At 44.3% G+C, this 25578-nt stretch overlaps 1 protein-coding gene across 1 annotated transcript; it reads right to left on the reverse strand.

Moving 5' to 3' along the window:
- Positions 1-22755: 22755 nt before the first annotated feature.
- On the reverse strand, positions 22756-25221 carry LOC120682922. Its single transcript, XM_039964965.1, has 4 exons — positions 25095-25221; positions 24191-24696; positions 23893-24114; positions 22756-23788 (listed from the first exon to the last, which is right to left on the reverse strand). The coding sequence occupies exons 2-4, from the start codon at positions 24689-24691 to the stop codon at positions 22868-22870; spliced, it is 1644 nt and encodes a 547-aa protein (XP_039820899.1). The 5' UTR covers positions 24692-24696; positions 25095-25221; the 3' UTR covers positions 22756-22867.
- Between the last annotated feature and the right edge of the window lie 357 nt (positions 25222-25578).

The following is a 25578-nucleotide window of genomic DNA, read 5'->3' on the forward strand; positions in this document are numbered from 1 at the left end:
CAGTCGAGCGACGCCGTTCGCTGCCTGTAGAAGGGATTTGTCACTGCGCTGTGTATCAGGCCACTATCCCATAGCGCGCAGCTGCCGCGCCCTAGGCCTAGCTGCAACCCGCCCCTTGCTGCTGTGCCTATGTAGCCCGCTAGCGCCCCTTGCCAGGCTAACCTGCAGGGCTGCCGCCTGCCTGCCTCGATTTTTTTATTTTTAACTTTTTTTAATAATATTTTAAGTTTAACCCGTATTGATTTTTATTTGCAGCGCGTAGCTCGTTTGGTCGCGCCAGTGCATGTGGCGCGACAGTGTGGCCACGCTGGCGGCCCGAGCCAGCGCAACGCCGCGACGGCGATGATGTGGCCCTCCCTGTCGCGCCACATGCACTGGCGCGACAAGCCTGTCGCGCCATGCGGGCTGGCACGATAAGGCCAATGTTCTAGACCCGCACCAGCATCCTCCCCCCACCCTCCCTTTCTTTCCCTCACGCCTCCCCGCCCAGAGCTCGTCCAGGGGTCGCCGCCCCCCCCCCCCCCCAAGATCCCCCCAAATCCGGCTTTTGGGGGGGAGTTGGGGGAAACGTTCCCCACCCTTCCCCGAAGGTATTGCTCCCATTTTTTCATCCTTTATCCGTGCACATTTGTAGATATTAGTGATTCTTGGTGATTAGGGTTGGGTTTTGGATTTGAAAAATCATGTCGTAGTTGATAGTTTTCTCATGATTAGGGCTTTAGATGATGCGTAGATGGTACTCTGCTCTCGATTTGGACGTGAGGTAGTACGTGCATGCATCGATTAATATGATTTCTAGGATTGATTAGTGGGGATGTTAATATGGCTTTCACTAATGGATATTAGGCACCGTGAAGAATTATTTTTGTAGTTCATCTAGATTGGTGTTACCATAGCCATCTATTAGCATTGCTACCTGGTCCAAATCCTAGTATGAGGACAAGTAGAGTTTTGAGAGAGAAACAATTACTTGGACTCCTTTGGTGTTGAGCTTATTAAATTTGCGGTCAGGTTCGTAAAAATCGGATCATCTTGTCATGGTTGGTTAAAGATCCATCTAGTTATTCTTAGGATAAGGTGCAAGCTCATGTGATGTAATACTCATAATATTGTTTCAAGATCCAAGGGTTGTATAAGTGATGAAGGTACTCCGATTTTTTTTGTTGTAGATGGACGAATTAGTTCGGGTTTTTTCATGGTGGTATGGTTAAGGAAACTGGAGAGTTTGAGAATATGGTAGAGGATATCGAACTGTTCGATAGTCCTCCATTGTTAAAGGATTTGGTAGACCGGGTGGTTTCGAAACATTCATGTGGAACTGATGAAATATCTCTGAGGGGTAGATTTGATTGTGGTAAAGCTAGAGCACATTATGTTTTGATGACATTGGAATCTGAGATGCATTGGAGAAAGTACAAGGATATAGTAGCTCGTGCAAATGTGGTTTGTTTAGAGGTGGTTGTTGAAATAACCCGTAGAACAAGATTAGAAGAACCAGTTGGGATAGTAGATGAAGTTCAATTTCGTATTGAGAATATAACTCAAGAGTCAACTCTTGTAGAAGATGTCCCAAATCTCACTTGTGCTAGTGAATTTGTTGCGGATTATGATATGGCCGTCGCTTGCGATCATTTCGACAGTGGTACCTTCGAGGAGGAGGATGAGAGGGGTGCTGGAGAGGATGATGATGTTTCTTTAGGTTCGGAGGACAATGAATACGATAGTAGTGATGATGAGGACGATGATGAAGCCACTGGGGAAGAAGAACCGGAGGGTAATGCTAGGGCGCCCCAAGCAGAGCAGGAAAATGATGATGGCGACGGATCCAGCCCTAGTCATGAGGACATAAGTGGTGATGAGGAGTGTAGGGATGGGGCAATGGGTCGAGCTGTTAATAATGCTGAGGCACGATTTAGTTGTACCGCTGAAGAGTTGCGCATGATGAAGCTAGCCCACGTTGAAGTCCCGGCGGTTTCAAATGATAAGGATCTTAGTAGGATCCATAGAGCAATTTGTGACTCATATGTCTTTGAAAGCGAGTTTGTAATTGATAGTGACAGTCCAGAGATTCGCAAGGGCATGAAGTTCAATTCACTTCCAGAGTTGCAGTTTTTCTTAGCTGATTATGCAGTGCATCATCATCGTCCATTTAATGTGGTTCATTCGGACAAGAGCGTACGGTACGATGTGCTATGCAAGCAGGGGTGCCTACGGGGTGTATGGGCACGGATTGTTAGGGGCACGGGTCAGTGGAAAATCACCAAAGTCAGACAGCCTCACACATGTGCATCCTCCAGACCGAAGCAAGTTCACGCACAGTGCACGGCACGTTACCTAGCACATCGCATTCTTGGTATTGTTCGGAAGGACAGCGACACATCCGTTCCTTCGCTTATGGAGTCAATTTTCGGCATGTGTTCTTACCGGGTGAAGTACTCGAAAGCTTGACGTGCAAAACAGTATGCTATAGCTTTTTGTTGGGGAGATTGGATTGAGTCATATGCAAGGGTGCCCAGAGTCTTGACGGGCATGTCCCTATACAATCCAGGGATTACATGGTTCGTACACACAGGAAACATGATGCTTCCTCACAATGGAGTGTACAAACATGTTTTACAAAGGGTGTTCTGGTGCTTTCCCCAGTGTGCGGAATCATTCCAGCATTGTCGACCTGTGATCCTCGTGGATGCCACATTCTTGACGGGTAAATACAAGGGGACACTAATGATGGCAGTTGCCGTGGATCCAGAGAGGCAACTAGTTCCATTAGCATTTGCTTTGACCGAAGGAGAAAACAACGACAGCTGTTCCTGGTACATGAAGCTGGTGCGGCAGTATGTCTTGGGTCCCTCCAGACAAGTTTGTATGATTTCTGACCGGCACCATGGCCTCTTAAACTGTGTTAAAGAGCACATGGATGGATTTCCCCCTCTTGTGCATAGGTGGTGCATGCGACATTTTGCAGCAAACATGTGGAGGCGTCAGAAAAAGAAGGAACTAATTGGGAAACTAAAGTTATTGTGTTCAGTGCGCACGGAAAAAGCTTTTGAAGAAAAACTTGCTGATTTAGAAAAGGAAATGAATGACACGGCCAAGGAGTGGCTGAAAGGCGAGATGGTGGACAAGGATAAATGTGCTCTTGCTTATGATGAAGGGGGGAAGCGGTACGGTATCATGACCACGAACAATGCTGAGTCATTAAATAATATTTTTAGGGGTATTCGGTCAAGACCTATTGCAGGCATTGTAGAGTACTCCTTCGAGAAGTTGAACGAGTACTTCGTCGATAGATGGGGTAAAGGCAGGAGTTTGTTGGATAAGGGTGGACAATGGGGACTAATAGCGGAGGAACACCTGAAGGATGCTGAGGATAGATCGGTGAACCAGCTTGCAGCGCCTTACGGCCCTGAAAGAATGATTTATAGTGTTAGAGGTGCAGGTGGTACAAATATAGGAGGAGAGAGTCATGGAGGACGCCATTACAAAGTGGACCTCAGATCTGGCGAGTGCACTTGCATGACACCACAGTTGTTGCACCTTCCATGCTCGCACCTAATAACGGCATGTAGAGATCGAGGACTTTGTTTCAAAAACCCCACCTATTTGAGCCCGTACTACACTCGGTCGAACACAATCAACATATGGGAGTCCAGTTTTGAGCCTTATCTCGATCCGTCCCAATGGCCCGAGTACAAGGGACTAGAGTACGTGCCGGATGCGTCGCTATTGAAACTTAAAAAAGGAAGGAGGCGGAAGAAAAGGCTCAAAGGTGACATGGACGAGTCGCAAGGTCGGGCTAGTGCGGACTATGGCACCGGTGATTTCGATGAGGACAGGAGCCAGAACCGTTGCTCCAAGTGCCATAGATTTTGTTCTCAGTGCAAGTGTAAGAAGAAAAAAAATCTAAACGAAAAAGAACGTCCACAACAAGCGTTAGAAAGAGGACTAGGCGTATCACACGGGGAGAGGTACAGTAGTTTGTGCTTAGCACAAATATTAATATATACATACAGTGTTTTGCTAATCATTATTAGTTGGGTTTGTCTTGGTCTTTATTTTTGTCTTATACTCATCGAGTTTTGATTCATCATTGCAGGATGGCGCACCCCGCGTTCCCCCTACTGGAGACGTTCTACGACTCCAAGCACCGAGCACACGTCCTAGTTGACCGTGCCGAGGTTAGTGTTACTGTTTCTCAATAGTTCAATTTAACTTTTTAGCTGCCTGTAACGACTCATTTGTTCCCATATTAGGTGTTGGCGCCCCTCCGCGCACGTACCCACTCCCCCCCTTCGGTGGGATGAGCGGTATGTGCCGTACCTTCGCCGGGCTGGGATGCTTCCTCTTGCTCGAGTGGTGTGTGCGGGCCTCCCAGCGATGGATGCGCCTCTGCTAACTACTTTTGTGGACCGTTGGAGGCTGGAGACACATTCTTTTCATTTACCTTGCGGGGAGGTCACCATCACCTTGCAAGATGTGGCGATGATTCTTGGGCTGCCTTTAGAGGGAATAGCAGTGACCGGCATTATACAGAATGATGGCTGGAGAGATATGGTAGAAGCACTGATTGGGATTCGGCCTCCAGAACCACCTGAGGGGGTCAAGGACAGGAAAACCTCAGGGGTTAGCTCGGCTTGGTTGAGGCAGAATTTTAACCATTGTCCTCAAGGAGCACCGCAGGGGGTTGTAGAGTGGTATGCTCGCGTATGGTTGTGGCACCTGTTTGGAGGTTTTCTGTTTCCTGATGGTTCGGGAAACACGATTTCATGGATGATACTTCCAATTGTGGGCCAGCAGTGGGAGAACATTGCTCAATATAGTTGGGGGTCGGCAACTTTAGCTTGGATGTACCGGCAGCTTTGTGACGCATGTCGGTGGATTGCTAATGATTCAAACCTAGGAGGTTGTGCATACCTCCTGCAAATCTAGATTTGGGAGCGCTTTCCAGTAGGCCGGCCGTACCGAGGCGAACTTGAGGTATTAATTAGCGTTGCAATCTCACTTTTCGTTTGCGGGGCATTAAATGATTTTTGGATAACCATAATTTTCCTCCTTTTGCAGCCGTGGCCACACCATGATGAGGAGTCCAGGCCCACCGTTGCTTACTGTTGGAAGAACGTGGGAGCTGTAAGAGGGGATCCTGCACGCCGCTACATGCATTACATGGATGACCTAGACTGCCTCACTCAAAACCAGGTTATAACCTTCATACCGTTCGGTAAATAAATGCTTCTGTCTACATGATTTCTAATGCGTACGTGGTATGTAGATCTTCTGGACACCGTACAGTAGAGCCGAGCTGGACGAGTTGGAACTGAGTGATATTTGCACATGCGATGCCGAACTGTGGAGGACTTGCGTGCCTTTGATTTTTTTCTTTGTAGTCGAGATGCACTTGCCGCACCGTGTCAAGAGACAGTTCGGCAGATTGCAAGACTTCCCTCCGGAAGGAATTTCGACCTCCCAAGCTTTGCATAGGTACTTTTTATGCCTTCATATTCATTTCTCTTTACCAATATTATTTCACTAATACACCGCTCTTATGTTAGTATTGACAGGAAGAAACGGTACACTGAGAATGATTGGCGTGTCAAACACGCACAGCTACTGGCACAGTGGGAACAAAGGTAAAGGATGCATCCGGAAAGTGGACCGGCACATAGGCACAACCATTTCAAGGAGTACCTTCGGTGGTTTCATTCAGTGGCTAGAGTTTCAGTCAAGCCACCACAATCCACTGAATCTATAGAAGACCACGCGGACACCGACGATGATGATGACATCATCGATGCGTACGATGATATCACTCGTGGAGGAGTTCAGCCCGAACGGGGCCCTTTGCAGAACTACATGGTACATCATGCTCTTTGTTTGACATTTCCTTACGTTTGCACATTTTCAATTATTTTTGGACTAACTGAATTGAAATAGGCACAACAACTCGGACGCCTTGCTAACGAGGCTGGCGTGGCAATGGCTCATGCAAACGAAGGAGACAATGCCGGGGGGCACTTTAGGGCATTTGTCGAGGTTACTATCTTTCCTTGAATCCGAATGTAACTGGTTATCTGAAATATAGTTGAACGGGTAATGACTCACATATTGCTCTTTGATACAGAGAGTCCGTCGGAGCTGCAGGCGGATGGCCGCTAGGGTCAATTGCATGGCTTGGCCAGACGAGGCATTTGGTCCACACGCCTCTTGTGGCAGAACCATCTAAATTATCCCGGCTCAAGTGCGCAGGCTATCACCATAAAGGCAACATTAGCTCAAACGCACTTCAAACGAAACAATTCTTGGTCTGTCGGGTAACGTCCCGATACAACCACCGGTTCTCGGATCGAACAAGCATACCCCACACGAAGGCGAGTCCAGAGATATTACAACCACAATTTTACAACACAGGCATAGTAATGATTACAAACCAGTTAAAACCATTATTACAAAGCCAACTTAAGTAAAACAGTTATACAAACCATAAGTGTAAGTTCAGGGTTTAAACACAGCGGAAGATAAAACACTACGACTACAACACGTCGCAAAAGTATACCAGGCTAGCCCAAGCATGGTATCACTCGTCATAGTCATTGCCGGCCGAAGACGTATCCCACTCTACGGACCAGCCAGGAGGCAACGAGCAAGGATAGGTCAAGCTAGCGATCTGATCCTCAAAACTCATACTTGAAAAAGGGTTTTCAACAGCAAGGCTGAGTATTCTAATACTCAGCAAGACTTAACCGTCAACGGGTATAAGTAGCCCACTTTAGCTAGACTATGCAAGGTTTTGTGAGGCTCTGGTTTTCCTTTTGATGAGAAGCAATAAAGAGTATGTCCTTACTTTCAAGTTTTAGCTTTCAAGATTCTAGTTGATTAACCATTCTATGTAAGCAACTACTATTCAATCATGGTAGAACTTTAAGCAAACATCAAGATTGATCATAATATTGTTGCTCTTCTTACTCTGTGTGGCAAAGAGATCAAGCAGTCTCATTTCATCGTGAGAGGCAGACGATTCTGAACCAAAATTCAACCTTGCAAGGATAAACCTAGCACACACGTCTGGAACACCGTCGGGTCATTCCCAAACAACCGTTGACCTTTCTTTCCGGCTTGTGGATAGTGCCACTCTCCCCGACTACAGGGCTCCAAGGCCGAACCTTGTCCCTTGAAGTCGTAGTGTTGCGCAACATCAAAATAAAACCTATCCCTAAGAGAGAGTGGGAGGTATATCCACTCCCCGGTCCAATCGGCTACTAGGCTTGCCGCGTACCATATTTACGGCATGTGACTAGTACTTTCAAAAACTTAACCAGCACTACCACACACCGCGACCTTAGCAAGTTCATCAACACAGACGGGGTCTCACATAAAGTCATGATATCGAACACAACCCCGTCCGTCGTCCTTATATTGATAACAGAAAGTAAACAGGCAATTCCTATAAAGCTCGCGAGTGACAGGCAATCACTCGACTTTTACCGGTCCTATAAGCTTAGCAAGTAGTCGAACTCAAGTCTAGTGTTCAGTACATAGGTTCCTAGGATCATGCATCTAGGGTTTCAATTCAAATCCTAAGAACTGTAAATGCACAAGTAAATAACAGTAAGTGATAATAATTTGAAATATAGTTCACCTCCGTCAGACTCCGGGATCAGCTCGTACGTCCCGTCCGATAAGGCAGTCGTGTCTATATGTAATGCAAGAACAACATTATAAAAACACACATGGGCAACCGTTTATAGAGTAGTTAAATACCAAATTTAATTACACAAGACATCATGATCAACAGCACAAAAGAAGTTGACTAGCTTCATAAAATGAGTGGTGGTTGATTGCTATAGCAATTAATTCCATGTTTGCTAATAAATAAATAACTCAAAGCACAAACTGTAATAAATTTAACAAAAATTACCCTAAGCAGAACATAAACAGATTAAGCTACCCTGTAAAAATCATGCCAAGACATGTATCCATTTAATCACAACAATTCATTCATTTAGACAACACCTAGTACAAGCTTGAATTATACAGGTCAAACTAGAGAAATTCAGAAGCTCAAAATTTAACAGAAGGTTGACACAGAAATGATCTAGCAACTGTGAATTTTTCATGATTTTATCTATACAGAAATAACTCTGAGAAAATAAACAAAACAGAAAGTAGATTAACAAGATTCATTTTTAGCTCCTGTTCTATTCATGCACTGGTGCTCAAACTTCCTGAACAAGCTAAGTTGCTCAAAAAGAACATTTAAAAATATTTTCACGATTTAATATGAATAGAAACTATTTACCATAATTAAAGTCTACCAAACAAGGATTAAATCAAAGAAATAGCTACACAAGAGAAATGATCATAAACTTTTTATAGAAAAGCTAGTGTCACATAAATAAACTACCATAAAAGTTTAACTGAAAGACATGGCTTTATACAGTATTTAAGAAAAAGATAAAAACAACCAATATTTATGCACTAGTAACACAAATCAAATTCTACAGCAAAAACTTGTAACTAAAGCCTAACATATTATGGTTCTACTGCATAGATCTCTTCAAGAGGATTCCAAAACATCCATATTTACTATTTTACGAATTTTCCACGAATTGATATTGAATTTCAAAGATCACAGCAAACTATTACAAACAAGTCCCTGCTGGCACTATTCCTATGAGTCACTGTCTATTCACAAAACCCCCCGAAGTTTTTGGAATTCTAACCCCGAGGTCCCTGGGCCGGGTCAGAGGGGGAGCGCGGGTTTGACCGGCTGTTTCCCGGCGAGGGGCTCACCGGCGGCGAGGGTGGAGGGGTGCGTGAGCTTCACGGGTTCAAGGCGCACTTTTGGGTGGTCTAGGGTTGCGGGGAGGGGCTCGGAGGCAGCGGCTCGACGGAGCAGGGCGGCTTGGCGGCGGAGACAATCGACGGCGAGGGTGCTCCGGTGAGGGTTGGGCGAGGGGAAGCGGTCTGGGAGTTGCGCGAGGGCGAGGCGCGGCTAATGGTGGGGGCTATTGGGGTGGAGCGGGTCTGTGGTGGCGGCTCCGCGGCGGGGTGAGCTCGCCGGGGTTCGGGGTGGTGCGGCGGCGGCGTTTCGAGGCGTGGACGCGAGGAAAGGGCAAGAGAGCGAGGGGAATGGGTTTCTGGGGTTCCTTTATTGCTCGGGCGCGGGTGAGGAAAGGGCGGCGGGCTCTGCCCGGGGCTGTCCACGGCGGCGTCGCGGAGGCGGCCGTCGGGGCGGCTCTGGAAGCGGCGGGGGTGCGTGGCACGGCCGAGGAGCTCCAGCGCGAGGCAACAGGAGGGGGAGGAGGAGCGGTGCGACGCGACGCGTGGGTGCCAGCGCGAAGCGGAGTAATGGCCGGGAAAGCCCTCCCCGGCGCCGGCGGGCGGCGCTGTCGGTGGGCGGCGGCGAGAACAGAGCAGGGAGGTGGGAGATGGGGATAAGGGTCATTTTGCAATTTCCAAAAATTCCAGGGACTACTCTGTAAACTAGCGATAACTTTTAAAATAGGGCTCAAATGAAAAAGTGCTCAACATAAAAGTTGTTCAACTTTTCAATATCTACAACTTTGATGTTGTGCAAAAATTCATTTGATCAAAGATTCAAGATCTAAAATTAAAAACATTGAAGGGATTTTGAATTCTAGGAAATTTGTCTTTTTCAAAGCAAATTCACTTCAAACATAGACTTAAAAGCAAAAATTGCTGCCATGCATTAAATGCACTGAATTTTTGCAAAAAGACCCTCCACCAAAGCTATAATTACAAAACCTATTCAACATAACTAGAGAAAGGACCTTGCATAAAATTATAATTACACATATAACCTTTGTATTTACAAAAAGATCCTTTTCAAGCAATTCAAGCACATGATACATAGCAAACATACACAATTACTGTGCAGACACCTTTTTAATTACTGTGCAGACACCCAGGGTGTTACAGCCTTCCCCCCTAAAAGAAATCACGTCCCGAGATTACAGGAATAAAAGGATGCAAAGACTTGGTACCTGGATTTGTTCTAAGAAAGTCGGGAAAGTTTCTTTGGAGAAAATTTTCAGTCTCCCAAGTAGCTTCTTCCACAGTATGCTGATTCCACTGGATTTTGTACATTTTAACTTTCTCCCTTCTAGTACTTCTTTCTTTGGTGTCAAGAATCTTGATGGGATACTTCGTATAAGACAGATCGGATTCAATCTCGATATCTTGTGGTTCAAGGATCTCAGTAGGTACCCTGGTACACTTCCGGAGTTGTGATACATGGAAGACATCATGAATGACAGCCAACTGAGATGGAAGACGAAGTCGGTAGGCAACGGGTCCACAAGTTTCGATAATTTCAAATGGTCCGATGTATCGGGGTGCTAATTTCCCTTTTATGCCAAAGCGTTGAACACCTTTAGTAGGAGATACTCGCAAATATACGAAGTTCCCTACCTCGAATTGTAAAGGATCTCTTCTTTTGTCTGCATAACTTTTCTGTCTTGATTGAGCCGCTTTAAGATTAACCTGGATAACTTTGACTTTCTCCTCTGCCTCAGAGACTAAATCTGGCCCAAAAATTTTGCGTTCTCCAGCTTGTGACCAATTCAAAGGAGTTCGACACCTTCGACCGTATAATGCTTCAAATGGTGCCATTTGCAAGCTGGATTGATAACTGTTATTATATGAAAACTCTGCCAGTGCTAGGCATTTAACCCAGTTCTTGCCATATTGAATAGTACATGCCCTCAACATGTCTTCAAGGATTTGATTGATTCGTTCAGTTTGCCCATCTGTTTGTGGATGATAAGCTGAACTACGAATCAGTTTTGTTCCAAGGGATTCTTGCATTTGCTCCCAGAAACGTGCAATAAACTGAGGCCCACAATCAGAAATAATTGTCTTTGGAATTCCATGCAAACGAACAATCTGATAGAGATAAATTTCTGCATATCTCTTGGCAGAATAAGTTGTGTGTACTGGAATAAAATGAGCGGTCTTGGTGAGTCTATCAACGATTACCCAAACAGAATCATGCTTTTGAGGAGTAGTGGGTAGGCCAACGATAAAATCCATACTGATGTCCTCCCATTTTCAGGATGGAATGGGTAAAGGTTGGAGAGTACCAGCTACTTTCAAGTGACTAGCCTTAACTCTTTGACACACATCACATTCAGAAACATATCTGGCAATCTCTCTTTTCATTCGAGTCCACCAGAAGTTTTGTTTAAGATCGTGGTACATCTTGGTACCACCGGGATGAATCGAAAACTTCGATAGATGTGCTTCATCAAGGATTTGCTTTCTAAGCTGATGATCCTTGGGTACAACCAGTCGAGATTCAAACCATAGAACTCCTCTATGATCCACTCGGAAACATTTGTACTTTGCTTCTCCTTGTGATAACTTTTCCTTGATGATCTTGATACCTTCATCATGTAATTGTGCCATGACGATGCTATCATGAAGTGTAGGCTCAAGGGATATATGGTTCAAACTTCCTTGAGGTACCATTTCTAGGTTTAACTTCATCATTTCCTGGCATAAAGTTTCATTGAATGGTTCTATAGATAGACAATGGCATTGTGACTTGCGGCTGAGTGCATCCGCAACCACATTAGCCTTTCCTGGATGATAGTGCACTTCTAGATCATAATCCTTTATCAACTCTAGCCAGCGTCTCTGTCTCATGTTGAGATCAGTTTGAGTGAAGATATATTTGAGGCTCTTATGGTCAGTGTAAATATTACAGTGAGTTCCCATAAGATGATGTATCCAAATCTTGAGGGCGTGAATAACAGCTGCTAACTCCAGATCATGTGTTGGATAATTCTTCTCATGATTCCGGAGAGCTCTTGATGCATAAGCAATAACCCGGTTATCTTGCATAAGCACACAACCAAGTCCCGTACCCAAAGCATCACAATAAACATCAAAAGGTTTGGTACTGTCTAGTGTAGCCAATACTGGAGCAGTAGTTAATCGTGCTTTGAGAGTTTGGAAGGCTTCTTCACACTTATCATTCCAAACAAACTTCACTCCCTTCTTCAATAACTCCATCATAGGCTTGGCTATTCTAGAGAAATCAGTAATAAATCGACGATAATATCCAGCTAAACCAAGAAAACTGCGAATTTGATGAACTGAAATAGGAGATTCCCAATCCATCACTTCTTGTACTTTAGTTGGATCAACAGATATTCCATCACTGGAGATAGTGTGGCCTAAGAATTTCACATTGTCTAACCAAAAGTCACACTTGGAGAATTTGGCATAAAGATGGTGATATCGTAATCATTGAAGAACGATACGCAAATGCTCAGCATGATCTTCTTCATTCTTGGAGTAGATCAAAATATCGTCAATGAATACCACGACGAATTTATCCAGCTCCGGCATGAAGACTGAATTCATTAAGTACATAAAATAGGCTGGGGCGTTGGTAAGACCAAAAGACATGACCAGATACTCATAAAGTCCATATCTGGTCGAGAAAGCAGTCTTTGGAATATCACAAGGCCTGATCTTTATTTGGTGGCAGCCAGAACGAAGATCGATTTTAGAGAAAACCTTGGCTCCAGCTAACTGATCAAACAGTATATCAATGCGGGGAAGAGGATACTTGTTTTTAATAGTGACCGCATTGAGTGGTCGATAATCAACACATAGCCTCAAGCTGTTGTCCTTCTTTTTCACAAACAGGGCTGGACATCCCCAGGGTGACGAACTTGGACGTATAAAGCCCTTGTCAAGAAGGTCTTGGAGTTGGACTTTCAATTCTGCTAACTCATTTGGAGGTATTCGGTACGACCTCTTAGATATAGGGGCGGTACCGGGTTGAAGCTCAATAACAAACTCAATATCTCTATCAGGGGGCATTCCAGGCAAATCATCTGGAAATACATCCGCATACTCCCACACAATAGGGATATCTTCAATTTTAATTTCTTTTGTGGCATAGGCACAAGAGTTGAAGCACTCTTGTTGTGGTAGATACAGTATGGTGGCTCCTTGATGGGGTGAATCTATCTCGATAGCTCGGGAAGAGATATCTAACAGTACTTTATGTCTAGTCATCCAATTCATGCCCAGAATAACATCCATGCCTTCTAAGTTCAACAAGATCAAATCTGTCTTTATCAATTTGCTACCCAGCTTAATTGGCACACATCTAGTGATTTGATTGGAAGCTATCTTCCCACCAGGGGTTGTTATCATAAAAGATCCCTTAGTATGACAAAAGTCCAATCATATTCTGGCTCCAAATTTGGCACTTATAAAACTATGCGTTGCACCAAAATCAAATAATATGACTGCGGGTTTATTGTGGATAGAGAAAGTACCCGTCATTACTGGTGCTCCTTCTGGAAGGTTTGCAAGAGTAGTGAAGTTAACTCGCCCTTGCCGGACTTGCACCATTTGCCTCTTATCCTTGCCCTTGTTGTTGTTCTGGTTGGAGTTTTGCCCTGGATTATTCCTTCTGGGTTGCGGACAATTCTTGGCAAAGTGAGAAGTACTGCCGCAGTTGAAACATCGATTATTACCATTCCCACTATTGAACTGTGGGGCATTCAGCCTTGGGCCAAATTGTTGCTGTTGCTGCTGGTGCTGCTGTTGCTGTTGCTGTTGCTGCTGCACTGGAGGTCTGAATCCTCCTTGTTGCTGAGGCGGCCTAAAGACAAGCCTGCCCACTGGGGCATTTCTTTGTGGAGGCCTGGGTGGAGTATTCTGCACTAAATGATACCTCGGTGGCTGAGCACTCGAGGGTCCTGTTGGTGCCTTCCGCTTCTTCTCGGCACGATGCGCAGCAATGCAATCTTCATGAGTGATGGCCAAGTTGACCAGCTCATTGTAAGTGTTGGGTTGAACAAGGTTCAGGCGTTCCTTGAGCTTGGTATTCAGACCACGACGGAAACGATCACGTTTCTTGGCATCAGTATCAGCATGATGGCCCGCATACTGGCACAGATGATTGAAGGTCTGTGCATATTGTAAAACAGTGCGGGTTCCCTGATCTAGAACCAAGAACTCATTCAACTTTCTTTCAATTAGTCCCTCAGGAATATGATGTGATCTGAAGGCAGTTCTGAATTCCTCCCAAGATATAACATGTTCAGCAGGCTGCATTGCACAATAATTATCCCACCATATACGTGCAGGACCACGAAGTTGCTGAGCGGCAAAATGGGCCTTATTTGCATCCACACAAGGTACCGCTAACAGTGCAAACTTGGAATTAACAGTACGGAGCCAAGCATCGGCGTCCAGTGGGTCATCAGCTCGACTGAAAAGTGGAGGTTGGGTACCAAAGAATTCCTGGTAACCCGCTGGTTGTGCCTCCCGTCCTCCATACTGTTGGCGTGGCTGATTTTGTTGCCCTTGGACTTGTTGGCGAAGTAATTCTGTTTGCATGGCCATTAACTCGGCCAGATTCGACGGGGGTGGCGGTGGCTGCTGAGATCCACTGCCAGCTTCACAACCGAAGCCATCAGGCGTTCCACGAGTATGACCAACCATCTGTAATTATGGAAGACATCCATTAGATACATATTTCTTGCTTCCAAAATCAATGGTACATGCAATGATCATACATTGGATATCAAAATCAAATCTGCAAAATTTAACTAATTGCGGTGTAGCACAATATGCATAACACATATTTGTGCAACCCATAATACTCAGAATAGGTCAGCTGTCAGATAGCTTCACGCTCCATCGTTTTGGATACTTAACGCTAAGAGCAAAAGGGTAAAGAAGATAATCTAGCAATTCATTCTTTATCGCTATGTGCTATGCTGCTAATCAACAGAGATCATAGAAGTGATCGGACTAAAAATTTAGTCTCACAAATTCAATAGGCTAAAATTTGATGAGCACACATGCCACAAAACTTGCAACATATTTAGTATTCATCAAACAACCTAGAAATGTACAAACGAAGAGAATTGGTAAACAGGAAGATCATGATTTCCAAGCTGGTAGTCGCTACTTATATTACATCCAAAGTAGCATTTTTCATACAACCTACATCACACACCCTTACCACATATAATACAACAAGTGGTACTCCTCCCTAAGGCTATTTTACAACATCTCTTCCTTATGTACATATGCTACAACAAGAGAAAACACAACTATCTAGGTCAAGTCTAAGGTGCCTAGAAGTCGTCGAGGTTGCCCATAGAAGAGGCACTGCCAGAAGAAGAGTCATCCGGCTGAGGGTTAGGCTCAGCAAGTGCGTGCTCTGAATCTAAATCAGAAACTCCTTCAATCTCCTCGGGGTCCTCATCTGCTGCTGCAAGCTCAGCTGGGGCATCTAGTTGCTCCTGGAGCATACCAACATGTGCTAAGGCATCAGCCCAATCTGCTTGAAGCTCATTCACCTGCCCCTGAAGAAAACCAATAACTATGTTGCACTGCTCTATCTCAGCACCATGCTCCATAGCTTGATGCTCAAACTGTGCAATGGCCTGATCCCTCCCAGCAACGGCATCCTGAAGTCCCTGAATCTGGGTATCTCTCAAACGAAGACATCGGTAAAAACTCTGGGCCAAGTCTATCACCTGGTCCATGTGTCACTGCTGAAGTATCTGGTAGTGCGACTGAGCATTCATATATCTGACTACGGCCTCAATAGTCTCATCCGCTACATCTCCAATTAAGTGCCCGAAGTGGGTGACCCTGAACAGCCACTCTGCATTGCCAGCACTGACTGCTGGAAACAAACCAATAGGATATGCAGCTACCTCCTCGGGATGGTGCTCACAAAAAGTAGTAATTGCTTTGAGAGCTGCTGTCTCAAAAGCATCAACAAGATGGTACCCAATCACCTCAATCTCAATCGGTGGCCACTCCAAGGTGGGGTGCTGAGGAATGGTCATTGTAACTCTGTTCTTCTTAATTCCATCCTCAGAAAACTGGCGTCCCATGTACTGGGGTGGCTCTGGGTAGTGGAAGATACGAAGTGAATCCCAAAGAATCCTTGGAAAACCCTCCCAGTACAGACAGTCGGTATGAGCATTTCCCTTCTCATCCCAAAAGATATGGGGACAAGTCGCCATCTGAATCAAAAAGGATTCAAACGTGAGTAATGTGATTATCTCAAGACTTCTTAAATAAAGCTTTTAAGAAGACTGCGGAAAAGCAAATATGACTCTAAATCAAAAGATGATATGGTTCCAAACTCAGAGAATAATAAACCACAATCGGTACTGGTTCATCATTTGAGATTCAAAGGAATGAAAAGATCCTTATAACAAGATGGGGCTTAGGATGAAGGCATTACTCAAAACCATCGTTTTCAACCAAGAAAATCTAAGTATTGCAACAAACATGCTCTCTAAATTCAAAATTAACTTACTTATGGCTTAAGCACACTAACACTTATCTATGAGGATTCATACTAGGAACAAAATCAAACATCAACCAAATATGCATGCACGTCCTGACCGTTCTCACAAGATAAACAATTGCCAACTATGGTTGGGCTTACGTGGTTAGCACGGTGGCATACATAGATACGGCTCTCCCTATATAACTAGTCGATACACTCTAACCGTTCTTAACTTATCAAATCGTGGTTAGTGGACCTGCAGAAGATTGACAAAACATATATATATTTACCCCATGAACCTTTCATGCCAGCACTCATGAAAGCGTCCCCAAACATTACCGCTCACTATAGAAGCGGCAGCCATACAATTTCCGCCGTATGACCAACGTTAACATACGCTACTCAGTGGCGTATTCACGAGTTCCTTTACTCCTAATATAGCCGACCGAGGTCGGTATATTGGCAGCAGCTCAAGTAGGTCACTTCTTGAGCGCAGCGTTCGGTTCGCATCACCGACGGGAAGGTCAGGCTCCCTCAGCTGACTGAGCACACTTTACTTTCAATATAGTCAACTAATCGTCGATATATTGGAAGCACCTCAAGTAAGCCACTGCTTGAGGGCAGCGTTCGGCTCGCATCACCGACGGGAAGGTCAGACTCCCTCAGCTGACTGAGGATCCTTACCTTCTTACCTCAACGTAGGTGCGTCGTTACAAGAATTAAGAGTTGCTTGTGAGTATGGTTTAACAAAATGTAAAGTGCTGGAAGTCAGATAACATAAACCATACACAAATAGCCACCTAGTAATTCCCGTAAATTCCCTAGGACTTTACGTTCTATGCATAACCCTTAACGAATCCAACGTAGTTTTTCGAAATCCTTTGTTGTTCCGTTTTATACGGAAAACGATTTTTAAGGTTCCAACACCTCTGGTGTATGCTTGCAGCTCTGATACCAGCTGTGGCAGAACCACCTAAATTATCCCGGCTCAAGTGCGCAGGCTATCACCATAAAGGCAACATTAGCTCAAACGCACTTCAAACGGAACAATTCTTGGTCTGTCGGGTAACGTCCCGATACAACCACCGGTTCTCGGATCGAACAAGCATACCCCATACGAAGGCGAGTCCAGAGATATTACAACCACAATTTTACAACACAGGCATAGTAATGATTACAAACCAGTTAAAACCATTATTACAAAGCCAACTTAAGTAAAACAGTTATACAAACCATAAGTGTAAGTTCAGGGTTTAAACACAGCGGAAGATAAAATACTACGACTACAACACGTCGCAAAAGTATACCAGTCTAGCCCAAGCATGGTATCACTCGTCATAGTCATTGCCGGCCGAAGACGTATCCCACTCTACGGACCAGCCAGGAGGCAATGAGCAAGGATAGGTCAAGCTAGCGATCTGATCCTCAAAACTCATACTTGAAAAAGGGTTTTCAACAGCAAGGCTGAGTATTCTAATACTCAGCAAGACTTAACCGTCAACGGGTATAAGTAGCCCACTTTAGCTAGACTATGCAAGGTTTTGTGAGGCTCTGGTTTTCCTTTTGATGAGAAGCAATAAAGAGTATGTCCTTACTTTCAAGTTTTAGCTTTCAAGATTCTAGTTGATTAACCATTCTATGTAAGCAACTACTATTCAATCATGGTAGAACTTTAAGCAAACATCAAGATTGATCATAATATTGTTGCTCTTCTTACTCTGTGTGGCAAAGAGATCAAGCAGTCTCATTTCATCGTGAGAGGCGGACGATTCTGAACCAAAATTCAACCTTGCAAGGATAAACCTAGCACACACGTCTGGAACACCGTCGGGTCATTCCCAAACAACCGTTGACCTTTCTTTCCGGCTTGTGGATAGTGCCACTCTCCCCGACTACAGGGCTCCAAGGCCGAACCTTGTCCCTTGAAGTCGTAGTGTTGCGCAACATCAAAATAAAACCTATCCCTAAGAGAGAGTGGGAGGTATATCCACTCCCCGGTCCAATCGGCTACTAGGCTTGCCGCGTACCATATTTACGGCATGTGACTAGTACTTTCAAAAACTTAACCAGCACTACCACACACCGCGACCTTAGCAAGTTCATCAACACAGACGGGGTCTCACATAAAGTCATGATATCGAACACAACCCCGTCCGTCGTCCTTATATTGATAACAGAAAGTAAACAGGCAATTCCTATAAAGCTCGCGAGTGACAGGCAATCACTCGACTTTTACCGGTCCTATAAGCTTAGCAAGTAGTCGAACTCAAGTCTAGTGTTCAGTACATAGGTTCCTAGGATCATGCATCTAGGGTTTCAATTCAAATCCTAAGAACTGTAAATGCACAAGTAAATAACAGTAAGTGATAATAATTTGAAATATAGGTTATGTCCGGGGCTTGCCTTCTAGATAGTTGCTAACTATTTCCGCCCTAGGCTCTTCCGAACTTTGGTCCGGGGCTTCAGTTAGTTCAGCAGTGTTTACTTGAGCTTCAATATCACCTCCGCCAGACTCCGGGATCAGCTCGTACGTCCCGTCCGATAAGGCAGTCGTGTCTATATGTAATGCAAGAACAACATTATAAAAACACACATGGGCAACTGTTTATAGAGTAGTTAAATACCAAATTTAACTACACAAGGCATCATGATCAACAGCACAAAAGAAGTTGACTAGCTTCATAAAATGAGTGGTGGTTGATTCCTATAGCAATTAATTCCATGTTTGCTAATAAATAAGTAACTCAAAGCACAAACAGTAATAAATTTAGTAAAACTTACCCTAAACAGAACATGAACAGATTAAGCTACCCTGTAAAAATCATGCCAAGACATGTAGCCATTTAATCACAACAATTCATTCATTTAGACAACACCTAGTAAAAGCTTGAATTATACAGGCCAAACTAGAGCAATTCAGAAGCTCAAAATTAACAGAAGGTTTACACAGAAATTTTCTAGCAACTGTGATTTTTTCATGATTTTATCTATACAGAAATAACTCTGAGAAAATAAACAAAATAGAAAGTAGATTAACAAGATTTATTTTTAGCTCCTGTTCTAGTCATGCACTAATGCTCAAACTTCCTGGAAAAGCTAAGTTACTCAAAACGAACATGAAAAAATATTTTCACGATTTAATATGAACAGAAACTATTTACCATAATTAAAGTCTACCAAACAAGGATTAAATCAAAGAAATAGCTACACAAGAGAACTGATCATAAAATTTTTATAGAAAAGCTAGTGTCACATAAGTAAACTACCATAAAAGTTTCACTGCAAGACATGGCTATATACAGTATTTAAGAAAAAGATAAAAACAACCAATATTTATGCACTAGTAACACAAATCAAATTCTACAGCAAAAACTTGTAACTAAAGCCTAACATATTATGGTTCTACTGCATAGAGCTCTTCAAGGGGATTCTAAAACATTTAGATTTACTATTTTACGAATTTTCCACGAATTGATATTGAATTTCAAAGATCACAGCAAACTATTACAAACAAGTCCCTGCTGGCACTATTCCTATGAGTCACTGTCTATTCACAAAACCCCCCGAAGTTTCTGGAATTCTAAACCCGAGGTCCCTGGGCCGGGTCAGAGGGGGAGCGCGGGTTTGACCGGCTGTTTCCCGGCGAGGGGCTCACCGGCGGCGAGGGTGGAGGGCTGCGTGAGCTTCACGGGTTCAAGGCGCACCTCTGGGTGGTCTAGGGTTGCGGGGAGGGGCTCGGAGGCAGCGGCTCGACGGAGCAAGGCGGCTCGGCGGCGGAGACAATCGACGGCGAGGGTGCTCCGGTGAGGGTTGGGTGAGGGGAAGCGGTCTGGGAGTTGCGCGAGGGCGAGGCGCGGCTAATGGTGGGGGCTATTGGGGTGGAGCGGGTCTGTGGTGGCGGCTCCGCGGCGGGGTGAGCTCGCCGGGGTTCGGGGTGGTGCGGCAGCGGCGTTCCGAGGCGTGGGCGCGAGGAAAGGGCAAGAGAGCGAGGGGAATGGGTTTCGGGGGTTCCTTTATTGCTCGGGCGCGGGTGAGGAGAGGGCGGCGGGCTCTGCCCGGGGCTGTCCATGGCGGCGTCACGGTAGTGGCCGTCGGGGCGGCTCTGGAAGCGGCGGGGGTGCGTGGCACGGCCGAGGAGCTCCAGCGCGAGGCAACAGGAGGGGGAGGATGAGCGGTGCGACGCGTGGGTGCCAGCGCGAAGCAGAGTAATGGCCGGGAAAGCCCTCCCCGGCGCCGGCGGGCGGCGCTCTCAGTGGGCGGCGGCGAGAACAGAGCAGGGAGGTGGGAGATGGGGATAAGGGTCGTTTTGCAATTTCCAAAAATTCCAGGGACTACTCTGTAAACTAGCGATAACTTTTAAAATAGGGCTCAAATGAAAAAGTGTTCAACATAAAAGTTGTTCAACTTTTCAATATCTACAACTTTGATGTTGTGCAAAAATTCATTTGATCAAAGTTCAAGATCTAAAATTAAAAACATTGAAGGGATTTTGAATTCTAGGAAATTTGTCTTTTTCAAAGCAAATTCACTTCAAACATAGACTTAAAAGCAAAAAATGCTGCCATGCATTAAATGCACTAAATTTTTGCAAAAAGACCCTCCACCAAAGCTATAATTACAAAACCTATTCAACATAACTAGAGAAAGGACCTTGCATAAAATTATAATTACACATATAACCTTTGTATTTACAAAAAGATCCTTTTCAAGCAATTCAAGCACAAGATACATAGCAAACACACACAATTACTGTGCAGACACCTTTTTAATTACTGTGCAGACACCCAGGGTGTTACACCTCTGGTGCGCAAACTTCAAGGGCACGTGGCCCCACTTCCAGCATACGGACACCGATTCACTATGGTGCCACAACCGCTACAACTCCTGGGCATTCCGGTTCGAGAAGCCGTTCAAGGACCACTTCCAAGACTGGTTCCCAAGCCTTGTCAAGGGGAAAAGCTATCCAGGCATCCGAAGGCAGTGAAGAGTCCGATCGCCAAGACGAATCAGAAGATGAGGACCCAAGCTTTTAGGTGCTTAGGATGTCGCAGATGTTTGATGCTCCCCTAGGATCGCAGACTCAGGGTGAATCGAGTCAGGTAAGCATGTGTAATTGAAATGTTCTAACTTAGAGGTGATACTGCATCATTATAAAGAAAACGTGATATTGTACACATTTTTGGTCTTCAACATGTCTCCATGTTATCTATGTATAGCTCAAGAACACCTAGAACATTTATGTGTCATTTAATATAGATTTAAATCTAAGGTTCAAAATTTCCGAGAACTGTCCATGGTCATGTTGACAAAGTTGTAGAACTTATTCCAAGGAGTGCAAACCATTTTATTTTACATTTTTAGGATTTTTTTCAAATTTATATCAATTTTACAAGTTTCCTATTTTAATTTCAAACTTGAGTTGAATTTTTTAAATTCCAAGGACTCCCTCGTTTTAAGATCGTAAAAGAACCTCTGAAGTAATAATCCTAAAGGCCAATCCTAAAATCCTAAGTTTGAGTTTGCATTTTTTAGATTTTTCTACAAATTGATATCAATTTTACAAACTCGTTGAAATGGCTTGTCGCACCAACACCACTGGCGCGACATATGCCCTCTGTCGCGCCATTGTGTGCCCAAGCCCAGTAAGGACTGCATTTTTTAACTTGGTGGTGTGGCGCCATTGTGTGCCCAAGCCCAGTAAGAACTGCATTTTTTAACTTATTGGCGTGGCAGCTCCCTTTGGTCGCGCCACTCCCAATGTCGCGACAGAGTAGCTTTGTAGCGACATCCGGAGTGATGCGACAAGCACAGAATTTTATTTAGCTAACAGCCTTGCGGCTCTGCCTTGATGCTCCCTCTCGCTGCATGCTATTTACAACAACATTTCAAATTCAGAGTATTTTCGTAATTTGTTCGCATAAATGCTTATCGACATCTGCTGCACCTATGATTCGGACACCGAAACATATTCTAATTAAAAAACATTGAGCATGGACGTCGCTCAAAACTTCAAAACCAACAAATTCGCAATAGAGCAGTTTTGAACAAATGTTGCTCCAAATTCTAAAATCTATAACTTTCATACGCAGCTAACACAATTCAATGTTATTTTCTATTTCTCTTGCATAATTTTTCAAATTTGAACAGAACATATACTTTAAAAAAGAACTCAATATTCAAAAGATCTAAAATATTTCCACTTTCAAATTGAACGTGCTTTGCCATTCATTTTCAAAAAAAAATATTTATAATATTACGGTGCGCAATTGTTAAGTTTACACGCGCATCATGCCAAAACAATTTTTGCATCTGCAGTTGCGATTGTAATCTAAAACAGTTGTTCAATAATGGAGATGACCCATCATTAAAATGCACACGATACAAACTAAATAAATTCCTAATTTCATAACCATACAATATTCGAAACTACAAATAAAGTCTCATACACATACAACAACCACATGAATATGTAAAGCACATAAATAGTCCAGCAATAAAAAAAGTCCGTCACACACATAGTCCAATCATATATACAGTCCATACAATTATAAATAAAACAAGCTAATCTGAGTCGCCTTCAATCAAAAGCTCTCCCCAACCATCATCATCATCATCTCCATCATCTTGGACTACAGCTTTCCCCTGTCTTACCTCAATTTGGGACACTATGACTTCTACTTCATCTGCATTCATTGACCACCACTCGTCATCATCTCCATCATCAGGAACGTGGTCATGCTCAGAAGCACTCTTCCCTTTGTCCTGCACTGCACTATTCCCTTGGTTATCGACTGCAGGTGTGTCCACTGCTTTTCCTTTCCTGTCAGACGGGTGATCCTGGTCAGGTAAGTCTCCTACAAGTGCCTTCATTGCCTCCATTTGAGTAGCTCTAACACCCAAAACCTCCGTGCTCGCGGATGACACATCGTTCTCAACGTTGGGCACCTTGTGTGGCAGATCGGCAACTAGGGCCTGCATTGCCTCTATCTGAGCCTCCTGAGCTAAATCCTCCATCTTTTCAATTTCTTCCATCCTCTTGTTAGCCTCCAATTTCTGAAAATATTCTTCCCATGAACCCTTTCGGTATTTAGCTTCCGGATCAACAGTAAAACCATTCTTTGCTCTTTCCTCCCTTAACCTCTGCCTCTCCATCTCCTCCTCCTCCTCCTTCTTCTCATAATTTGCCAAAAGCTCCCTATCTGTGAGGGGCCGTGGGTTCTTGCTTCGGTTCCTCCTCCAATAAACAATGCAATCCTCAAGAGTCGCCTTTTCTGCTGCCTTCTTTCCATACTCACGCCGTAGGTCTTGGAGTACAGACCCTGACAGAAATGACTCAAGGGGCAAAGTAACTTGGTAATCCTTCCTTATCTTCAGTTTTCTATTTAAAGTGTCTCGAGATTTCCAAGGCTCTTTTGTTCTGCCCAATTGCAACATTAGCTCATACCGGCCTTCGAACCACTCCCAATCACATGTCCTTCCCTCCTGAAAAATTATTGAGAGCCAAACATTCAGAAATGTTAATATATCAAATACTAGCACAATGACAGAATCATAAGGAGTTTCAACTTTGTGGTTAATATACGAACCCAATACTCTCCGTAGCTATTGCCATAGTAATATCCGTAGCCAAGCTCAGAAGGAACTACGCCTTTTGTGGCCAGAATACCACACTTGCATCGAAGACTAGGAGTAGTTGTACATGGCCATGGCTTCTTCCCACTCTCAAATTCTCGCACTTCCTCTTCTGTCGGCCAATGAGATCTAGGACCATAAATATACTCATTGAAGTCACATGCCGGCCATCCATCCTGCATGACAAATAACATTAGCGAGTATCTACTCATGTAAAATTAAAGAATCAATGCTACGCTACATGACACTTACTCTAGTCTTTAGCGAGCATCTAAAAAAGGGAGTGAACTTTGCAGGGACACCAATATTAGGCCTTTGAAGTTTGGCACGAACACCGCAATGACATTTGGGAGGATTGTTCACACGATATATAGCAGCTTCTTGCTTCTCTTCCTCTGTCATAGGTGCTGGATTTGGTGGGGGAGGGACCCATCGTCTAAACTCATTGTACGCCCACGACTCTGACCGATAATAAGGGAACAGCCGAATTCTAGGATCGAACTTATCCGGACCATCGATCCACTGAAAGAAAAAGCAGTGGCAAGGATTCAATGAATCATTCCACTTGCATATGTTGAATGCTCTACCGGCCGTCTTGGGATGCCTCGATTGCTTCACCTCTGCCAGCTGATTGCCCGGTTCACAACGACAGAATGGAACTGGAAGAGCAGGAGTTGCTGGGGCATCCTCATCACACTCGGATGGGTACTGTCCACCACCAAGCAGCTTGTACCGGGCATCGCTCATTGCCATGTGCACTGCAGATAGATAAATTCAATTGCCATGTGAAATAAAAAAAACTTATGGAAACAAAAACAAAATAATTATGGAAACAAAGTATATACTAATTAAGCACAATATACCAGCGCTCAAAATATAATATGTACATTTCTAAAACTATGGAATAAAATTACATGTAACTCATATTAACATCCCCACCACTCAATCCTAGAAATCATATTAATCGATGCATGCACGTACTACCTCACGTCCAAATCGAGAGCAGAGTACCATCTAAGTATCATCTAAAATCCTAATCATGAGAAAACTATCAATAACACCATCATTTCTCATATCAAGAACCTAACCCTAATCAAAATAACCACCAATAACTACTAATGCACACGGTTAAACGATGAGATATTAGGCGCAATACCTTCGGGGAAGGGTGGGGAACGATTCCCCGTACTTTTTCCCCTAAAAAAACCCGGTTTTTGGGGGAATCTGGGACGCGCTGTGGTCGGAGTGGAGCGAGGGAAGGAAAGGGAGGGTGGGGGAGAAGGGGCCGGCGGCCCAGGACATTGGCCTTGTCGCACCAGCCCGCATGGCGCGACAGGCTTGTCGCGCCAGTTCATGTGGCGCGACAGGGAGGGCCACGTCATCGCCGTCGCGGTGCTGCGCTGGCTCGGGCAGCCAGCGTGGCCACATTGTCGTGCCACATGCACTGGCGCGACCAAACGGGCTACGCGCTACAAATAAAAACCAATACGGGTTAAACTTAAAATATTGTTAAAAAAAGTTTAAAAATATAAAAAATTCGCCTGGCTCAACATCTCAGTCCTGCAGTGCAAGGCCAGCTGGTTAGGATGATTTTTTGAAGGAAATTGTTAGGGTGATATGTGTTCTATTTTTAGATAATC

The sequence above is a fragment of the Panicum virgatum genome, chromosome 1K, assembly GCF_016808335.1.
Source record: "Panicum virgatum strain AP13 chromosome 1K, P.virgatum_v5, whole genome shotgun sequence".
Lineage (NCBI taxonomy): Eukaryota > Viridiplantae > Streptophyta > Magnoliopsida > Poales > Poaceae > Panicum > Panicum virgatum.